Source organism: Castor canadensis, chromosome 17 (assembly GCF_047511655.1).
Source record: "Castor canadensis chromosome 17, mCasCan1.hap1v2, whole genome shotgun sequence".
Classification (NCBI taxonomy): domain Eukaryota; kingdom Metazoa; phylum Chordata; class Mammalia; order Rodentia; family Castoridae; genus Castor; species Castor canadensis.
In genome coordinates, this window is record NC_133402.1 from 23,571,906 (window position 1) to 23,592,506 (window position 20,601).

The 20,601-nt window shown below is 37.2% G+C and overlaps 3 protein-coding genes across 5 annotated transcripts in view; 1 reads left to right on the top strand and 2 right to left on the bottom strand.

The window, feature by feature from the left end:
- Rexo5 (RNA exonuclease 5) overlaps positions 1 to 4,518 on the bottom strand; it is a 42,181-nt gene extending 37,663 nt beyond the window's left edge. The window contains 5 exon segments of the mRNA XM_074059609.1: positions 611 to 707; positions 1,828 to 1,899; positions 1,902 to 1,965; positions 2,916 to 3,028; positions 3,950 to 4,518. Of these exon segments, the coding sequence (XP_073915710.1) occupies positions 611 to 707; positions 1,828 to 1,899; positions 1,902 to 1,965; positions 2,916 to 3,028; positions 3,950 to 4,087 (484 nt within the window). The 5' untranslated portion in view covers positions 4,088 to 4,518.
- A 65-nt stretch (positions 4,519 to 4,583) lies between these two features.
- Eri2 (ERI1 exoribonuclease family member 2) lies at positions 4,584 to 19,065 on the top strand. Its single transcript, XM_020153959.2, is given in 10 exon segments — positions 4,584 to 4,606; positions 11,928 to 11,950; positions 11,953 to 11,994; positions 12,080 to 12,163; positions 12,775 to 12,902; positions 13,469 to 13,625; positions 14,992 to 15,092; positions 15,365 to 15,446; positions 16,019 to 16,107; positions 16,258 to 19,065. Coding segments are annotated over 10 exon segments (2,052 nt in total). The 3' UTR covers positions 17,581 to 19,065.
- Acsm3 (acyl-CoA synthetase medium chain family member 3) overlaps positions 18,406 to 20,601 on the bottom strand; it is a 29,271-nt gene continuing 27,075 nt past the window's right edge. For 2 of the 3 annotated variants that reach the window (XM_074059602.1, XM_020153958.2), the window contains 2 exons: positions 18,917 to 19,036; positions 18,406 to 18,573 (listed from right to left, as the gene is read on the bottom strand). In XM_074059602.1, coding sequence (XP_073915703.1) covers positions 18,487 to 18,573; positions 18,917 to 19,036 — 207 coding nt within the window. In that variant the 3' untranslated portion in view covers positions 18,406 to 18,486. Of the gene's footprint in view, positions 18,574 to 18,916; positions 19,037 to 20,601 lie in introns of those variants that run through there. The other variant, XR_012443196.1, reaches the window with a different exon arrangement.

Genomic DNA, 20,601 nt, shown 5'->3' on the forward strand with positions numbered 1-20,601 from the left:
ATGCAATAAACAAATAAATCCTATTCTATTCCATTCCTTACTCCCAGCTCCTAAAAACAGAAGGTTAGCTTTCCTAATAGGACAGAATCCACAGTTTGAAAAACACTGCACCATGGGTATACATCTTTAAGATGCTTTAATTGCGGGGTCTGTAGTTCACAGCCATATTGCTAAAACTAGTAGCATCTTAATTTCCCACCTATTCCTCACTATGAGAAGTAATAGAGTGTCCATTACATTACTTAAAGGCACAATTTTCCTTCCCACTTTTACAATAGTGGCACGAAGATCCAATGACAATTCAGAAATTACTCACAGTAATTTTAAGAGTCCACTGTCACTGATACCTGGTATCCTTAGCTATCAAACTTGATCAGATGGTTTCTGAGGCATGAACCCTGGCTGTGATTCCTGATGTAAAACTTCCCTGGGCACCTGCCTATTTTTTCCTTTAAAAAAAAAAAATTGCTGGGGCTGGAGATACAGTTCAGTGGTACAATACTTGCCTAGTATGCTCAGGACCCTGATTAAGTTAGCTGCAACGATAAACCTGACCACATCCAACATATCTTTTAGAATGGGCAAATCATTAAACTGGAGTCAGCCATACCTTTAGTGGTCTTAGGAAGATCTCCAGCTGTTTTTTTATTTTGCAGCCCAGTGATATCAGCTAGAAAACTAGATGGTTAAGATGGCAAGCGGAATTTCTGAAAAAATATTAACAGGTTTTAACAAAAATGCTTGAAAATAGTTGAAACAATGTGAAAGGTTCTAGACTTTTATTGTCAGTTCAGTTCTATGAATGATCTAGATCTTAATTATGTGCACTGTAATATTAAAACCTTTTGCCTAATATTAAAAAGTGAATGAAGCCACATTTACTACCAATACCACCCCCTGGAAATTTTCTTCTCTCATTTTATATATATATCATAAAAAGGGTAAGCATTCATTATTACCACAAAAAAGAAAAAGGATAAACACTACAGAAATGTACAACTTAGAGAAGGAAAATCCCTACATTTTTCAAAGCACTTCCATTTCTTTTATTTCATTGGACAACTTGCCAGGGAGTCAGGACAGGTGATATAGCAGGACAAAAAAGTTCAGAGCTCTAGCCTCAGACTTACCCCAGCTTAAATTTGAACTCCATCCTATACTAGTACTTGGACAAGTTCTCACTTTCTTGTATAAAATAGGAATAAAAAAGCAATCTCTCTTACAAGATTTTTGTGATAATTAAAGATGATATACACAGCGTGATTAATATAGGGCATGGTATAAAGAAAGTGTTCAATAATAGAAGCCAAAAAGAAAATGGAAACTTAAGTAGATTAAGTTAGGGCTCACCAACTCAAATGCCTTCAGGGTGTATGGATAAAACAGGCTACTAGGGAATGGAGCAGGGCATGGGACAATAGAGAACACATGCCTCTTCTCAAGATGACAGGCACTACTCAGCTCCAGATACCACTCCTACGGTACTCAATCTTATGACCTTTCTTTTTTAAAGACAAGTAGAAAATCACAGATTTTATATAATCTTACAATTTATAAGAACATCAAACCCCAAATACTACTAGGCTAGTATTAACCTGAGAGCTACAGACTGTATCTTGGGAATAACTATTTTACCTAGAATACCAAAGAAAATCAGAAACAAATCTAATCTCAACATGACTCTTAAGCCTTTTGCTTTCTACATCCCCTCCTGTTACTTGTTCAGCTAGGTTGCCAGGAAGTATGTTCTCAAATACATGCATTAGTCTCAGGATGGGAGGGACCTGAACCTGACTCAACCCCTAATATAAAGTTTTCTTATCTTACATGTCTGAAAGCCTTTCGGAGAAATCCAAATTCCAAATAGAAGTGTAGTTGACTCATTCCCTGAAGAATAAAAAAATTCCCTGAAGAATAAAAACCACCACCTTTTTCAGATGGTTTTGGTGAAAAAGATGGCACCAGCTGTTGAAAAAAAAAATTAAACTAACACAACTAAGAGTGGTGCTTTAAGTCTGGTACAGGCATACAGAAAGGAAGCATGTGGGAAAAATTGGTATCTAAAGGAATTTTTCATCACCCAGTGAGTACCTGGAACTGGAAGATAGTCACTAATGCAGAGAATTCAAATAAAGATCTCAAGATAAATATTTGCTGCATTCAAATCAAGTAAAATGAAATGCATTTATATCTACTACTAAGATTTGTTTTAAATAAGAACTAAGCTCACTTTACAAAGGTTCATCCCTCATACCCCACCTGCTCTTCAGCCCTTCCTAAACCAGGTAATCAAATACCTGGCCTCAAAAAAATTCAGCTTTAGATAAACTGACAGACTGATAGCAGTATTTGTTGATAAGGAAGATAGTTCTGAGGTATCTATCCAATTCATAACAACTTCCCCCAGGGAAATGTATGCATTTGAAATTTATTTGTACATATAAAACAATTTTCACAAGACATTTCATAATGGCATTAACAAGATTAGAACAGTAAAATTCTCTCTTTGCCCTTTATCTGTAAAAGGAAGAAACAGACTGACTAGAATTCATCATGTTATTTCAGCTGCATCTACCCTAGGGGAAACAAACTAAAATATCTAAGGTGGACAGATACTATGAATAAAGGAAATAGGCCAGGTGGGACACTGGAATATACACATCCTCATCTAAAGAGGAAGAGATGAGAAATTGTTCAGTTTTCACAAACTGTTATCCAGTGGGAAAAGAAAGACAGTTGTCACATCTTTCAGTTTTTCTTAAATCTGAACTTTTATACAGAAATCCCCAAATTTAACTGTTGGTGGCTGTTACAAAAAAGCAGGATATGCTGCATGACAAACACATAATGTCTGTAAGCCATATATGACCCTCTAGACACCAGTGTGAAACTTCTCATCACAGTCTATCTCATACCTGGGTTTAGGAACACAGGATTTCCCCAGAACTGCATACTTTAGCAATTCACACAGCTGGTCATGAGTTACTTCACAATTTTCAGCAAATAATATGGTAGATAAGCGGGCTTTCTGTAAAGATAAATCAGAGCATGATAAATCAAATCAAGAATGGCAACAAAGCATCTGAGGAATGGTGACCCATGCCTGTAATCTCAGCACTCAGAAGGCAGAGGCAAGAAGATCTGGAGTTTGAGGACATCCTGTGTTAGATGGTGAGATTCTGTCTCAAAAACAAACAAAAAAATAGGGAAACAGTAAAAATTTTTTTATTATGAAAACTTTTTTATTAGGATACATTCGCTGTACTAGGGGGGATTCATAGTGACAACTCTGATTAGGCTTATTATATTGAACATTGGTCAGATCACTTCCATCCTCTTTTCCCCTCAACTCCCTCCCTGCCCCATTTAAAGCCAATTGCAAGAGGGTTCCCTGTTCTGTTATATACAAGTATAAGAAGGCCGTCCACCATATATCCTCACCTTAATCTCCTTCATTCACCCTCCCCCTCCCACTAGTACCCACCCTCCACACACTGTATCTATGTTACAGTCTTGTCTTCCTTTATTAATATTTAAGTCGATGTTCCAAGGGGTTTCTCAGTGTGTTCCCGCTGTCAGTCTACTTTACATTGGTCGGTTCAACCCCTTTCATCACTCTTCCTTACCCCTTACCTCCCATACCCCTTTTACAACAGCTTTCAATACATATCCCTATATTCTCTACCTTCACAGATGTTTTACGATACTAGAAACAGTAAAGCTTTATGATCACCCTTGCTAAGTCTACATACCCTCCTGAACGCATCCACGTGGGCTGTAAGAATCTGAATTTTCTGTTTACCAGTGACTACAACAGTAGCAGTGTCATTCATTCCCACTTCCCGGGTCAGAGAACAGTCTCGGTGAGGTCAATGGTGGGTGAACCCCTAACGACCGCAGGGGCAAGGGTGGGAGAGCTCCACACCGCCCCGGGCTCCCCGTGGCTCACCTTGAACTCGAGCTGCCTGTCCGCGAGATCCCAACGAGGTCTCATCGGCCCTGTCGCCCTGCCAAGCTTGTTGGGGGACAGCTTCCTCTTCTTGCTCTTCTTGGGGTGCCTCACGGTCTTTTCCTTCTGTGGCTCCATGAGGCTGTGGAGAAAGATCAGCTAGAACTGAGGAAAGTACGGTGACCGGATTCCCTGGCCCGGACTGTCTCTTCAAGAGGTAGCAACACAGCTGTGGCAGTTTATTACCTCCTCGAATCTGCGCCTCAGTTAACAGTTTACCGAGCTCTCCCCGCCGCCCAGAAAAGCGAGGGTGCCACCACTTTTCCTTTCCTTCCCGCCGACTGGACGTCCGCGTCGCACCAACCCGCATTGGAAGTCACATTTGAAACGATTCCCCCAACGGTTCCAACGCGCCTCAGTCCACAGGCAGAAGGAAAGCAACGCTACAAAAGGCTTCCCTGAATAAAACCATTCCCCGCGCCCCCAGAATCTCCAAAACGCAGAAGAAAAGCTGCGCGGAAAGGCACAGATGGCCTCCTCAGTCGCAGCCGCCGCGCCGGAACGTTTGAACGGACCGGAAGTGAGAGCCAACAACTTCCGGAAGCTGGATTTGGACCAACTAGTCGTGTCCGGAATGGCGACCAAACGGTTGGCGCGGTATGCTAGAGGGTTCCAGGAGGGAGGTTGCTTTTGGTCGGGCGCTGGCGACCGCGGTAAGGCTAGGCAGCTGACGTCCGCGGCCAAGGCCTCCATTCTCCCCAGCTTCGGCGTCTCCCACCTGTACTCTCCCAACGCGGTTGGAAGGCCCCGGCTGAGCCTGGGTCTGGAGCCCCAGGCCGCCTTCTACCCCGGGTTCTTCTCTTCATGGCCTTGTGTCAGTGTCTGCCCGTTCTAAGCCTTGAGAAAGAACGGGATGTGACAGCGCCTTGTAGATTGTTGGAAGGTCTCAGGGCAGCGCCACTACCTCCGTCAGGCCCTTCGCCTCACCACTTCCAAGTGCTCCTTCTAATTCATAATGTGAATCATTGTGGCCTCCCTTGATTCCTGGACACGCTGTGCACATATATGACTTCTAAAGGCAGTGAATGCATTAGAGACTAGCATGGGCTTCAGAATTGGACAGTCCTACGTTGACATACCAATGCTGTGTGACAAATTACCCAGTCAGTTTTCTCATCCATAAAATATAGGTTGCAAAAATGACTACCTCCTAGGGATGTTGAGTAAATGAGGGCACCATATATATTTCTTTAATATCTGCTATGTAATAATGAATGCTAGCTATTTTAATTCCAAATCCCTGCATTTCTTTCTCACCTCTAAAAAACCCAAAATAACTCTAGCAGGTGTCTTCCTAGTTAACACTCTACCTTCTCATCAGGGTTTGTCTCACCTGCACTTAGGACTTGTATTCACTAAGTTTATCTCCTTTGGACTCAAGCTGTTGCCTTTGGGGTTCTTCTCTTATAGGTTACCTTGAAAAGGGTTTCATGAATGTCTTGTTTCTTTTACTATATTTTTAAAAATTTTTATTTTATTCATATGTGCATACATTGTTTGGGTCGTTTCTCCCCCCTTTCCCACAGCCCCTCCCTTACCCCTCTTACCCGCACTTGCCACTCACTGCTGGGCAAAACCTATTCTGCCCTTATCTCTAATTTTGTTGAAGAGAGAGTATAAGCAATAATAGGAAGAACCAAGGGTTTTTGCTAGTTGAGATAAGAATAGCTATACAGGGATTTGACATGCATTGATTTCCTGTACATGTGTGTTACCTTCTAAGTTAATTCTTCTCGAACTAACCTTTTCTCTAGTTCCTGGTCCCCTTCGCCTATTAGCCTCAGTTGCTTTAAAGAATCTGCTTTAGTTTCTCTGCATTGAGGGCAACAAATGCTATCTAGTTTTTTGGGTGTCTTACCTATCCTCATACCTTCCTTGTGTGTTTTCCCTTTATCATGTAATCAAAGTCCAATTCCCTTGTTGTGTTTGCCTTTGATCTAATGTCCACATATGAGGGAGAACATACAATTTTTGGTCTTTTGGGCCAGGCTAACCTCGCTCAGAATGATGTAATCCAATTCCATCCATTTACCAGCAAATGATAACATTTCATTCTTCTTCATGGCTGCATAAAATTCCATTGTGTATAGATACCACATTTTCTTAATCCATTTGTCAGTAGTGGGGCATCTTGGCTGTTTCCATAACTTGGCTATTGTGAATAGTGCTGCAATAGTTACTCCAGGTGCCTCTGGAGTAACCTGTGTCACATTCTTTAGGTATATCCCCAAGAGTGGTATTGCTGGATCATATGGTAGATCAATGTTTAGATTTATAAGTAGCCTCCAAATTTTTTTCCAGAGTGGTTGTACTAGTTTACATTCCCACCAGCAGTGTAAGAGGGCTCCCCCGCCCCCCGCCCCGCCATCCTTGCCAACACCTGTTATTAGTGGTGTTGCTAATGATGGGTATTCTAATATTTTAATTTGCATTTCCTTTATTGCTAGGGATGGTGAGCATTTTTTCATGTTTTTTTTAGCCATTTGAATTTCTTCTTTTGAGAAAGTTCTGTTTAGTTCACTTGTCCATTTCTTTATTGGTTCATTAATTTTGGAAGAATTTAGTTTTTTGAGTTCCCTATATATTCTAGTTATCAGTCCTTTGTCTGATGTGTAGCTGGCAAGTATTTTCTCCCACTCTGAGGATGTTCTCTTCAGTTTAGAGACCATTTCTTTTGTTGAGCATAAGCTTTTTAGTTTTATGAGGTCCCATTTATCTATGCTATTTCTTGGTTGCTGTGCTCCTGGGGTTCCATTGAGAAAGTTCTTACCTATACCTACTAACTCCAGAGTAGTTCCTACTCTTTCCTGTATCAACTTAGAGTTTGTGGTCTGATGTTAAGATCCTTGATCCATTTGGAGTTAATATTGGTATAGGGTAATATATATGGATCTAGTTTCAGTTTTTTGTAGACTGATAACCAGTTTTCCCAACAGTTTTTGTTGAAGAGGCTGCTTTTTCTCCATCATATATTTTTAGCGCCTTTGTCAAAGACAAATTGGTTATAGTTGTGTGGCTTCATATGTGGGTCCTCTATTCTGTTCCACTGGTCTTCATGTCTGTTTTTGTGCCAGTACCATGCTGTTTTTATTGTTATTGCTTTGTAATATAGTTTGAAGTCGGGTATCATGATACCTCCAGCATTGTTCTTTTTACTGAATATTGCCTTGGCTATTTGTGGCCTCTTGTGTTTCCATATACATTTAACGGTAGATTTTTCAATCTGATGAATGTCATTGGGATTTTGATGGGAATTGCATTAAACATGTAGATTACTTTTGGGAGTATAGACATTTTTACTATGTTGATTCTACCAATCCATGAGCCTGGGAGATCTCTCCACTTTCTATAGTGTTTCTCAATCTCTTTTTTCAGAAGCTTATAGTTTTCCTTGTAGAGGTTGTTCACATCCTTTGTTAAGTTTACACCATGTATTTGAGGTTTTTTTGAGGCTCTTGTAAGTGGAATTGTTTTCATATATTCTTTCTCAGTTTGTTCATTATTAGTGTATAGAAATGCTAGTGATTTTTCTATGTTGATTTTATATCCTGCTACCTTGCTATAGCTATTGATGGTGTCTAGGAGCTGTTGAGTAAAGTTTTTTGAGTCTTTAAAGTATAGGATCATATTGCCTGCAAACGGGGATATTTTGACAGTTTCTTTACCTATCTGTACTCCTTTTATTCCTTCTTCTTACCTAATTGCTCTGGCTAAGAATTCCAGTACTGTGTTGAATAGGAGTGGAGATTGTGGTCATCCTTGATAACGGTCTGTCGATCTTGTTTATTTTTTCAAAGAACCAGCTTTTTGTTTCATTAATTCTTTGTATGGTTTTTTTGGTTTCTATTTCATTGATTTCAGCTCTTATTTTTAGTATTTCTCTCCTTCTATTTGTTTTGGGCTTTGCTTGTTCTTGTTTTTCTAGGAGTTTGAGATGTGTCATTAGGTCATTGATTTGGTATCTTTCAGTCTTTTTAATGTATGCACTCATGGCTATAAACTTTCCTCTCAGGACTGCCTTTGCTGTGTCCCATAGGTTCTGGTAGGCTATGTTGTCGTTTTCATTGACTTCCAGGAATTTTTTTAATTTCCTCTTTTATTTCATCAATGACCCATTGTTCATTAAACAATGAGTTATTAAGTTTCCAGCTGTTTGCATGTTTTTTGTCTTTATTTTTGTTGTTATAGTTTTATTGCATTGTTATCAGATAGAATGCATGGTATAATTTCTATTTTCTTATATTTGCTGAGGCTTGCTTTGTGCCCTAGGATATGATCTATTTTGGAGAAGGTTCCGTGGGCTGCTGAGAAGAACTTATATTGTGTAGAAGTTGGATGGAATGTTCTATAGACATCTACTAGGTCCATTTGATCTGTTGTATATTTTAGATCTAGGATTTCTTTATTGACTTTTTGTTTGGATGACCTATCTATTGAGGATAATGGGGTGTTAAAGTCTCCCACAACCACTGTGTTGGAGTTAATATATGCTTTTAGGCCCTTCAGGGTATGTTTGATGAAATTGGGTATGTTGACATTGGGTGCATATAGGTTGATAGTTGTTATTTCCTTTTGGTCTATTTCCCCTTTTATTAGTATGGAATGTCCTTCTTTATCTCGTTTGATCAATGTAGGTTTGAAGTCTGCTTTGTCAGAGATAAGTATTGGTACTCCTGCCTGTTTTCAGGGACCATTGGCTTGGTAAATCTTCTTTCAGCCTTTCATCCTAAGCCTATGCTTATTTCTGTCAGTGAGCTGGGTCTCCTGTAAGCAACAAATTGTTGTATCTTCCTTTTTAATCCAGTTTGTCAAACTGGATTTTGATGGGGGAATTAAGTCCATTAACATTAAGTGTTAGTACTGATAGGTATGTGGTGATTCCTGTCACTTAGTTGTCTTAGTTGTTTGAAGGTTTTATTGTGAGTACTGAAATCGAGGTTACTCTCTACTTTCTTGCTTTTTCTTTTCCTGTAGTTTGGTACTGCCTGCCCTTTCGTGGTTATGTTGGGTTTCACTTTGTGTGTGCAAAATCCATGGAAGAATCTTTTGTAGTGGTGGCTTTGTGGTCACATATTGTTTTAGTTTCTGCTTATCATGGAAGACTTTTATTGCTCCATCTATTTTGATGATAGTTTTGCTGGGTAGAGTATCCTAGGTTGAAGTTATTTTCAATCAGTGCCCAGAAGATCTCACCCCAACCTCTTCTTGATTTTAATGTTTCTGTTGAGAAGTCTGCTGTGATTTTGATGGGTTTACCTTTGTATGTTATTTGTTTTTTCTTTCTTACAGCCTTCAGTATTCTTTGTCAAGTCTCTGTATTTGTTGTTTTAATGATAATAGGCCATGAGTTAGTTCTATTTTGGTCTTGTCTGTTTGGTGTTTTGCAGGTCCCTTGTATCTGTATGGGCATAGATTTTTCTAGATTTGGGAAATTTTCTGTAATTATTTTGTGAATATGTTACACATTCCCTTTGCTTGCACCTCTTCTCCTTCAATGCCCATGATTCTCAGGTTTGTACTTTTGATGGAGTCAGTGAGTTCTTGCATTTTCTTTTCACAGGTCTTGAGTTGTTTAACTAATAGTTCTTTGGTTTTTCCTTTAATTACCATTTCATCTTCGAGTTCTGAGATTCTGTCTTCTGCTTGTTCTATTCTGCTTGATTGACCTTCAATTTTGTTTTGCATTTCTTTTCATTCTTTTTTCTGAGGTTTTCCCATATCCTGAGTCGCTTCCTCTTTAATGTCTGTTTTCGTTCTGAGTTCATTTATCTCTTTATTAATTGTGTTCTTTGTTTCACTTTGTTGTTTATAGAGTGCTTCTATGGTTTCTTTTATTTCTTCTTGTGCTTTCTCAAATTCTCTATTTTTGTTGTCTTGGAATTTCTTGAGTGTCTCCTGTACATTTTGGTTGACCATATCCAGTATCATCTCTATAAAATTCTCATTGATTACTTGGAGGATTTCATATTTCAGATTATTCTTGTGGACTTCATTGTGTTCTTTGGCATAATTTATCTTTGTTTTGTTGAGTCTGGATCTGAGTATCTGTTTTCTTCATTTCCCTCTGGTTCCTGTACTTATTTTTTGCTGTGTGGAAACTGGTTTCCTTGTTTTTTTCTGTTTCCCATCACTGGCCTTGGTATTACTACTGTCCCTGTATTGTGTGCAATTAAGTATTTTCTAGCTTGTAATAATAACAATGGTGATATTTAGAATGGAATGGTGAGAGGAGTGGAAAAGCAAAGAAGTTAAAGAAAAAGGGAAAAACAAATAAACAAGTAAAACAAAACAAAACAAAAACCGTGTCAAAGATATAAACAGGGAGAGATAGTGTACTAATCAACAGTAAGCTAAACAGGCCTTAGAGAGAAAGAGGATAATAAATAAATAAATAAATAAATAAATAAAATAAAATAAAATAAAAATCTCCAAGTTCAAATGTAATAAAATTTCAATCTTAATAATTTTGGTGTTAGTTCCTCCGCTTCCAATCCTGGAGATGGTGTCTCAGAAGTAGTTCTGATGTTGTCTTGTCAAAAGTAAAAAAACGAAAAAAGCAAAAAAAAAAGACACAACAAAGTGTCCCATGTTCAGATGGATACAGTTTCAGTAAGTTTTTCAGCATGCAGGTATAGTTCAGTTGTTGTCTCATGAAAAGAAGAGGAAAAAAAAAAAGTCTGGAGACAGCTTTGTGAATGTCTATCTGAGGCTGCGGCTTACCTGCCTGCTACTGTCAGCCAACTGTTGCTGGAGGCTTTATTGATTGCAGATCTCAGGAGTGAGCTTAGCACTCATCTAGCCCCTCAGGCTTTGTTTACTTAGAGTTCTCCTGGCTGGACTGCCACTTTTATAAGTTTTCCCCTGTCCAAGCACACTGGGGGAGGTAGCGCTGCACACGCATTCTCCGGCCAGCGTGTTTATTTACAGTTCATGTGGGAAGTGACACTTCCCCCCTCTCCTGTGGAGTTTTCCTCCCATTGCCACTTTTACAAGGTTTCCTGCTCCTGGTTCCTGGGTGGCTGCCACCACTCCTGCCTTCTCTGGCTAGCCTGTTTATTTACAGTTCTGTGAGGATTTGCCCCTCACCCCCTCTTTGGAGCTCAGGGCACCCCGCCCTCTTTGCCTTGTGTCTTTTTTATTGTTATTATTTATTATTCAGTTTTTTTTCTCTTTTTTCCCAGGGTGGGGGTCGGTCTGTCCAGGGGGCTATGCTGATCTGGCCCAGGGTTGTCTGTGGGAGTACTGCATGCCACTTAGCTTACCTGGTGGTCTGCTTCTTCCAAGCATGTTAGGCGCTGGCATCTGGCGGCGCGAGAGCCCTCCCGGTTTCTGTTTAACATGGAGTGGAGATGCCATACTTGGGCTGGGTGTGTGGTGCTGTTGGAGTTTTACCTCTTCTTGGTGGTTTTTCCTGCAAGGTTTATGTACAGCACCTCTCCAAGATTTACTTTAGGAAGCATGCTTTCTGCTTCCTCCCTCTTGTCGCCATCTTGGAATCCCTTCTCTTACTAGATTTTTTAAGTTACTAAAAGATAGTACCATGCCTTATGTTATTCTTATCTCCTCAGAAATGTACTGTATACTCAGCAAGGATTTGAAAAATCCAAAGAGAAAAAAGCTGAAGCTTTTTAGTGCATCTTTACAGTCATTTGAGTTCCTCAGTATTGCTATAAGATAAGGAGAGCAGGCTGCAAATACATACTTTGTGGCCCATACAGAGAAAATGACTACTAAAATAAAAAGGTGATGGCACTTAGTTCAAGAACCCAGGTCTTTCATTCCTAAAATCTAAGTCTGTTTCCCTTCAATCATAGTACATTAATGGCAAACATTTGTTCTACTTCTGTGAGTTTGGTAGCTATTCAAACAGGAGTGTGAATGAGTTTACTAATTTTATTGAGTTGTTTTACATTTTTAGGCAGCTTGGATTGATTAGGAGAAAGCAGTTGCACCAGGGAAGGGGAATTTAGGAAGAAGCAAATCCAGTAAGTATTGTGCTTAGTTTCTTTACGTTTTACAGCCTTGCACTTTAAATACTAATAAAGTCTAAGAAATCCCGATCTTTTACAGAACAATTGTATGACTACTTAATTGTCATTGATTTTGAGTCTACATGCTGGAATGATGGGAAGTGCCACAATAGCCAGGAAATAAGTAAGTCTGGACTGCCAATGACCAAAACTAGCACTAGATGAATCATTTTAAAGTTTATAGATATAAACTAACAGTTTAAGAAATGAGGATGTCCATGAATTGTTAGTTTCATATAAAATGTATCTTGACTAAAAAAAAAAAATCAAAATCTCAGCTACCTAAATATACCATATAAAATAATTGTTTTAGAATTATACATAAGTCTGGTGGAATGGCTCATGTGGTAGAGCTCCTGCCTAGCAAGCATAAGGTCCTGAGTTCAAACCCCAGTACTGCCAAAACAAAGAAAAAATATAGTCAGGCTTTTGCCTAGAATTATACATAAACCCTTAATTGCATAAATATCTTTGCAAAAAAATTACATTTCAACTTCCATATGGTCTTAATATTTAATTGTGGAAATATAAATATATATATGCACATAACTTCAATATTTTTAATTATACTTTGGCATAGCTTTATTATAACTTTGTCACACTGGTTTCACCATTCTAATATGCTTTTACCGAAGTGGATTTTTTTATAATAATGATGCTATTATATAGTAATATAGTTAATTTATGGTGATTACATTGCATATTCAAGTGCTAATTGATAGTTCTCTCATTTAGTTGAATTTCCAGCAGTATTGCTGAACACATCAACTGGAGAGATTGAATCTGAATTTCATGCTTATGTTCAGCCTCAAGAATACCCAATTCTTTCTAAATTTTGCATGGAACTGACAGGTATAAAGCAGGTATGATGCAAATTTTAAAATTGAAAAATCGGTTTCAAAAAGAAACTAACAGCTATATGACATTTGGAATTAGATTTTAGTGTTAGGAGAAATAATATGCCCTCTAGAAGGCCACTGAAATCTTTAAAAATTCAAAAAATAGTGCTATGAACATGAAAATGAGTGCTGTGAGTATAGCTTAGTGCTTGCCCTAGCATGCATGAAGCTCTTGGCTTGATACCCTGCAACCAACACACACACACACACACACACACACACACACACACACACACACACACACAAAGGTCAGATTTATTTTATGGAAATTAAATGATTTAAATGTCTTATTTCTGTCAGTCTGAATTTAGTGATTATATTTCTGTGTGATTTTAGACTTCTCAACCTTAATTTTCTTACCTTGGAGAGTTCTAGTCATTACAGTATTTTTAACATCTTTTCACTAGATATTCACTCTGTCATTGAGAACTTCTTTTTTGTTATATCTTCCTACAGTGTATAATTATAATACATGCTTGACAATAACAGAATTCAATTGTTGAATGCAGATTTTGTGGCTCTCTAATCAGGCTCAAGTTGATGAAGGAGCCCCTCTGAAGATTTGCTTATCTCAGTTCTGTAAATGGATTCATAAGATTCAGCAACAGAAGAAAATTATTTTTGCTACTGGGGTTTCCGATTCTTCTACTTCTGAAGTAAAATTATGTGCATTTGTTACTTGGTCAGGTAAAAAAATGAGTTATGCTTACCAATCACAAATGGATAGCACTACCACTATGTAATTCTTTATTTCTGGTTTTATACTTGTTAATCTCCTGGTCCAGGAAAAGAAATCCAAGTGTCTAGCAGATGTTAACCAAGAAAAGTAGATTCATGTTTTTAACATCATGATTCTGGGATACCATAAAGTTTAAACTTTAACTTTAAGAATCATTCTAAGTTAGGCAAAGTGGTATATGCCTGCATGCCAAGCTACACAGGATACTGAGGCACAAGGATAGCTTGAGTCCAGAGATTTAAACCTAGCCTGGGTAACATAGTGAGACCCTGCCTTTAAAGTTAAAAAAAAAAAAATGCAGGGGGAGAGAAGAGAGGAGGCAGAGGGAAGGAAGAAAGAAAAGGATGGATGGATATTTCTTGATGTTCCTCTCTCCTCTTCTGAATTCAGGCAGAGTTGATTTAATGAAAACTCATGCTATTTTCTACAGCCTTGACTAAAAAGAAGTGGATTTTTTTTTTTTTTTTGCCCTGGCCACCCTTTCAGGGTGACAGGCATGTGCCATGCCCAGTGCCCCTGTCTCCCCATCCCTACCCCATCACCACTACCACACCTTGCACCTTGAGATGGGGTCTTGGAAATTTTTTTTGCCTGGTCTGGCCTCAACAGCAGTCCTCCTGCCGTCAGCCTTCCAATTAGTTAGCATTATAAGCATTAACCACTGGTGTCCAGCAGATTTCTTGGGGGGTGAGGGTGGTGGGACATGATCTTGCTGTGCAGACCAGGCTGGCTTCAACCTCTTAATCCTATTGCCTCAGTCTCCTGAATGCTGGGATTATAGGCGTATGCCACAACACCTTGCTAAAAAGAGTCCTCTTTCAGTTCATATCCTTTGATTTTATGCTTTGATACCTATTAATATAGACATCAAGAAAAAAACGAACCCTTTAAAGTAGGTCTTTTGTATTACCATGATATAATTTTGCTATTTATAGTCATTGGTAATAGCTGTATCTTTGATAGCATAGACTGACAGTCATATTTAGCTTCATGTTTCTAAAAAATGTCTATAATTTCTCAATTACATTTATATTTTCCCAAAATATGGAAATACAGGCTTTGTAATTTAATATCTTACTCTTTCTGAAAAAAAGGTTTTATTAGATGTCTAAGAAACATCGTTTTAAAACAGTCACCAATGTAATTTCTTAGTAGTAATTTTAAGTATAAAATAATGTAAAGTATATAAATAATTGTTAATTATTAGCAGAGCAATTAAATTTACTGTTCCATTTTACATCATCCATATTTTATTTGTTAATGAAAAAATGTGGGCATCATTTACCCTTTTCTATTTTAATATTCTTAATGCAGATTGGGACTTGGGGGTTTGCCTGGAGTATGAGTGTAAAAGAAAACAGCTGTTTAAACCTGTGTTTTTAAATTATTGGATTGATCTCAGAGCAACTTACAGGGTAAGGGTCAAAGGTAGAGGCATGTTCACTTTTTAACTTTTATTAAAAATTACTGCATTTTATCCCATACATGGGTATGGATTTCTACAAATAAAATAATATTGTTTTGGAATATTAATGCAGGTACAAGTCTTAAAAGTATTTAAAAACAAAAATAAGCACATTCCAAATCTGATAGAATTAAAAATATATAACCTTCTAAATAATAAATAAATATGTACATATTTTAGATATATTTTTACATGTTTATTATATTTATTCTGTCTCATTAGCTTTTCTATAGAAGAAAACCCAAAGGACTAAGTGGTGCTTTGCAAGAAGTAGGAATAGAATTCTCTGGACGAGAACATTCTGGTTCGTATAAATTGAAAATATGTAAGCCTTTTACTTTTGTAAAATATTTCATATGAATCTCAATTTTCATAGTGCCACTAATAAGGAATATCTTTCACCCTAAAAATAAAACTCCTAATCTGTACAATTCAAATTCTTTCTGATTCTCAAATTACCAGTTTCATGAACTATATAAGATAAAGACTGCCATCTAGTGGCTTTCTATTTGCTGAAAAGAATGAATGAATTAGCCAAATTAAATAGAAACTAAACAAGTGCCCAAATTATATAGTGAAAAAAACAGAACAAGACTGTTTGATTACTCACAAACCATGGTCCCTACAGAATGCTGGTTACATTTTTTGAACTTGTCTAACAAATTTCTACATCCTCCTCTGTAAATATGGGAGATCTTATCTTTTGTTGGTAATGCTGCCATAGTTTCCCACAGACTAACTTGTTATAATTTAAATTAGGAGATTAATGTAAAACCAACAATATGCTCCAATTTCTATTTAAGTAGTGGTATTTTTCTTTACTTTTATTTGTTTATACTAGTACCACTAAATTCAGTTTGTTACCAATTCCCTCAGGGTTAGATGATTCTCGGAATACCGCTCTTCTTGCTTGGAAAATGATCAGGGATGGTTGCCTAATGAGAATTACAAGAACCATCCACAAGGTTAGTAGTGTTTTGTTTCTTTCATCTGAAATTCCAGAGTGACAGCAGAAAGTTTTTTGAAATGTGGATTTCATGTTTACAATCATTTATAAACTATATCATAAAAGTGCACAGTTTCTAAAGCTTTTGGATTTGTTTGTGGAATCATAGGTTCCTACTAAGAAGAATTCCAGCATTTTGAACAGAAATGTGGATATAAATCAAGCTAAAGAAACATCTGTCTGCAACATTAGCAGTGTCCAGTGTCCTAGCATAAATGAAAGAGAGACTAAAAATAGAATAAATACTCATGAAAAAGGTCAGATGAGCTCAGTTTGTGTGAATTCTCCTATAAAGGTACAGCAGGATCAATTTCAACTAAAGCAAAATATAAAAGCAGACCGTCACAATGTCAAAAGTTGCTTATCTCTGTATAATACCAGGTACTCTACTTCTCTAGGACAGTTTCAATCTCCCACCATGAATTCACCTGTCTGTATGCAGAAGCAAAGAGATGAACATCTTGCATTTAATGCCAAATCTAAGTCTTCAACATTGGGGTCCAAATTGGCACTTGTTTCCACTACTATTCCATCTGTTAATCATGTTTCTGATATGGAAATGAGTTCTTCCCTTAACTGTTTACCTATGTTGACTGACTGGGAAGATGTAGTTTTACTGCCAGCCTCTCAGCCTGAGCAAAATGGTATGCCTATTAGTAATGACACAAACTTAGACATTTCATTTAATTCTGGAGAAAGAGCAATGGTTTTAAAAGGATCAGAAAACTTTGAAGACATCAAGGAAACTCCTGAAAAATTTGAGACCTCTAAGTCTATTGTATACAAGAGTCTTCATACTACTATTTATAATGTAAAAGAAGCCAAACATTCAGGTTCAGATGTTTCTGCCTTTCAATCACCTGAACAAAAATCATGCACCTTCAGCAGTGTTAATGTCAATGCATCTCAACTGTCAGTTTTGGGGAAACATTCTCTTCTTTTAGGTGGTACTAAAAGGAATTCATCTAGTCCCCTGATTTTCCCACCAGCAAAAAAACAGACCTTCACTATTCATGAAGAAAAGCCTGTGTCATCTGATTGCTTCTTAATGAGAAGTTCTTCCTGCAAAGTTCTCCCTTCTATATTAACATCTACAATTAATCCACAAGACCCTTGGAAGAATAGAAAGATGACACCTCCCTTATGCAAGTGTGGCCGAAGATCTAAGAGACTAGTTGTTTCTAATAATGGACCAAACCATGGAAAAGTCTTCTATTGTTGCCCTATTGGGAAATACCAAGAAAACAGAAAATGTTGTGGCTATTTTAAATGGGAACAAACACTTCAAAAAGAAAAAGTCAACAGCATAGTTCTGTCTCATTCCACAGAGGAACTCACTTTTAGTTCTCCAGAAACAAGCCATATTCGTGACAGAACTTTAAGTTTTTGTACTAAAAATTCTTTGAAACTCAGACCTTCAATGAGGAATTGACTTAAACATTTTTCTTTATATCTAAACTATGTTTTTACTTTTAGTATAACTTTTATGTGACATCAGGAAAGATTAAAAAGTATAGGGTTATAAGTTATGGAGATGTAGCATATCCGACTTCTATAGACTATACTGAAACAGTTATGTCACGTATGTACATACTGAGAGAAAGTAAATTTCATGACTGTTCACTTTCACCAGTTGTTTAACCTTGGTCTTCTGTCTGTTTATGTATGAATACTAATGGTTCCTTAAATTCTGAAACATGAGTATTTTGGTAATGTCTTACATAATTTTGCTTACTTTTCATACACTAATGTTTACTGAATTTATTTTACTTTCTTGAGGAATAACAAAATACTTTTGTAAACTATATTTTTTAGGTAAATATAATATATGGCCATCTTTTAAAGTTAGATCTTAAAACAAATTTTAAACTATTCTTAAATTATTTAAATGAAAATGACAAATAAAAATTCCTGGACTGTTTTTAGGAATATACTTTGAGAATTATGATAATCTGATAATTTTTATTTTTCTAAAAACTTACAAGATACTTAGTTTTATTTCAAGGCTTAAAGATTGATTTTGATTTGTATATTAACATAAGAATTATTCAGTTGAGGCTTAAAAATTAATGAGGTGAGATTTGGCTCAGAAACTCCTTCTATAATACAGATTTTAAAATTCTACAGCATTTGATTGCATTCTTTTTATGTTTCCAAATTACAGGATCATTGACAATAACACAGAAGAATTTACTGAATAGTTGATTTCCAAATTCTTCCTCTGATGTCATAACCACAAAACAGTTTAAATCAAGAGTTTAGAAACATACTATCACATTTTTATTAGCTCTTCATAATCTTATGGTTTATAGATACTATGATAATTAATTGAATGAATTTAAATTGTTTTCCATTCTTTCTTTCTCAGTTCACTTCTTTTTATCTTCCCACTGACAGTCTTTGGCAACTCATCAATAAATTCTACCTGTTGGTATCAAAGGGATGAAAATTAGTCCAGAAATTCTAAACTTTAGAGATAGCCCATAATATAGTAAATTAGAACACCCATTGAGATGGGTTTTTGATACACAATAAAGGGGTATTATTGAGACTTTAGTATTTTCTGTAAGTCTAGTGAACCAAATGACAAACCAAGTTAGATTAAGGGCTTCACTTTAAAAATTTCTGACTCTTATCCATATGTCCATTAACTCTGTTTTGGAACATTTTGTGTAGCATATTTGAGGAGAATGTTCACTAAAAAGGCAAAAGTAAATAGCTGAAAATACTCCAGAACACTGAGCAGTATCATAATTTAGGATGCCTACCTTTCTGGGATATTTGTAAGGTGCTGTGATGTTTTTAACATGCTCCTGAATCTCCATTTTTAGTTGTTCTTGATCATAGGACTTGTAATCAGGGTTCAGAACAATAAATGCTTTTACTACCTAAAAAAAAATATATATTTGAAACATCAGAGATGAATTGTGTATTTTATGTTTTAGTATGTCTTGTTTGCTTTCTCTAACTGGAAATCTACATGCCTGGTGGGTGATCCAAGTTGTTTAATAGAATTTAATTCCAGCCTTGTGCTCTTAACAATTGACTCCCACACTTCCTGGTCAATATCCGATATTAGAGAGCTTTGTGAGGGCCCTGCTTTGTTTATGATCACTCTTAAACTCACTCATCTAACTACATTTTAAAATCTATTTCAGACCTATTTAGAATTACCTTTGCCCTTGAGTTCTTGCTTCATCTTTTACCTCCTTCAGTAAGTTTCCTCTTGTAAATTTGGCAGTGCACTAAGTACAGCCTATTGTGTAACAGTGCATCCTGGCTCATCCTTTCTTCTAGGACCCTATTCAGCATAGCCCTGATAAGTAGTAGCTGTTCTCAGTTTGCCTTATCCTCATTGAAGGTAACAGCTTACTGAGACCAGGTACTCTTTATATAAGGCTATTAAGATTCCATTAGCCACTTTGCTGTTGCTCTGACCCACTTATATGGCCCTGAGGAGCAAGAGTAGAAGAGGGTGGCCGTTAACTGTGGGAAGATAGGAAAAAGACCTCATCACTTTATGCTCACAAATCCTGTTTCCTGCTCATCCTTCATTGAAATGTTTTGGGAAATCCTGCCTAAAGTTTTTGGACCTTTTAAATGGAAAAGGGAGAAATTTAAGTAATCCCTTATGTGTAGCCTCCTTAGAGATCTATTTGGAGTACTATCATGTTCTTATCTGGGGCACTGGGCAATGTGAACACTGTTACTGTTCTCTTGGAGGCATAACTAGGTGAATCAACTAGTATTTAGCACTACTAAATCCAGATTCCCAGCCCAGCATTTGCCATATGCCCTGTAGTTACAGTCCCAGGAGAGTCCCCTTCAATTTTTTAATGATTAGCTATCCTGGACTTAGATGACCGAAATCTTATTAAATTCAGAAATTCAGGTGTTCAGCTTCACTTCCCATGTACCTTAATCTGGGAGTAAAGATGTGATTGAAAATTAACAATAAGTCACTCAGGGAAGCCATTTGGTGAGAAATGAAGACTTTCAATTACAAATTTTTCACATAATACGAAATTGTTCACTAGTGGGCAGTTTTACGTCATTTTATGAGTAAGTAACCATTTTTTGTCATCAAAGGTATTCTATCACTTGAGCCAGCCCTACTCCAGTTATTTTGAAGATGAGGGTTTCTTGAACTGGGCTGGCCTCCCAAGCAGCTAGAATTTTAGGTGTGAGCCACCAGTGCCCTGCAAAAATTTCATCTTTTGAAGGCTTACTCTGTTGGTGTTGTGGTGCAACGCATCTAATCCCCACACTTAGGAGACAGAGGCAGGAGGATGACAAGTACAAGGCCAGCTTGTACTAACCCCTAACCAAGATGCCAAAGCTGGGGGAACTATAGCTAACATACAGATCTATACTATATCACACTGGGCTATGTGGTGACTGCCAAGGCAACCCTGGTCCTAAAGGCTCCACAATCATCCTGTCCCAAATAAGC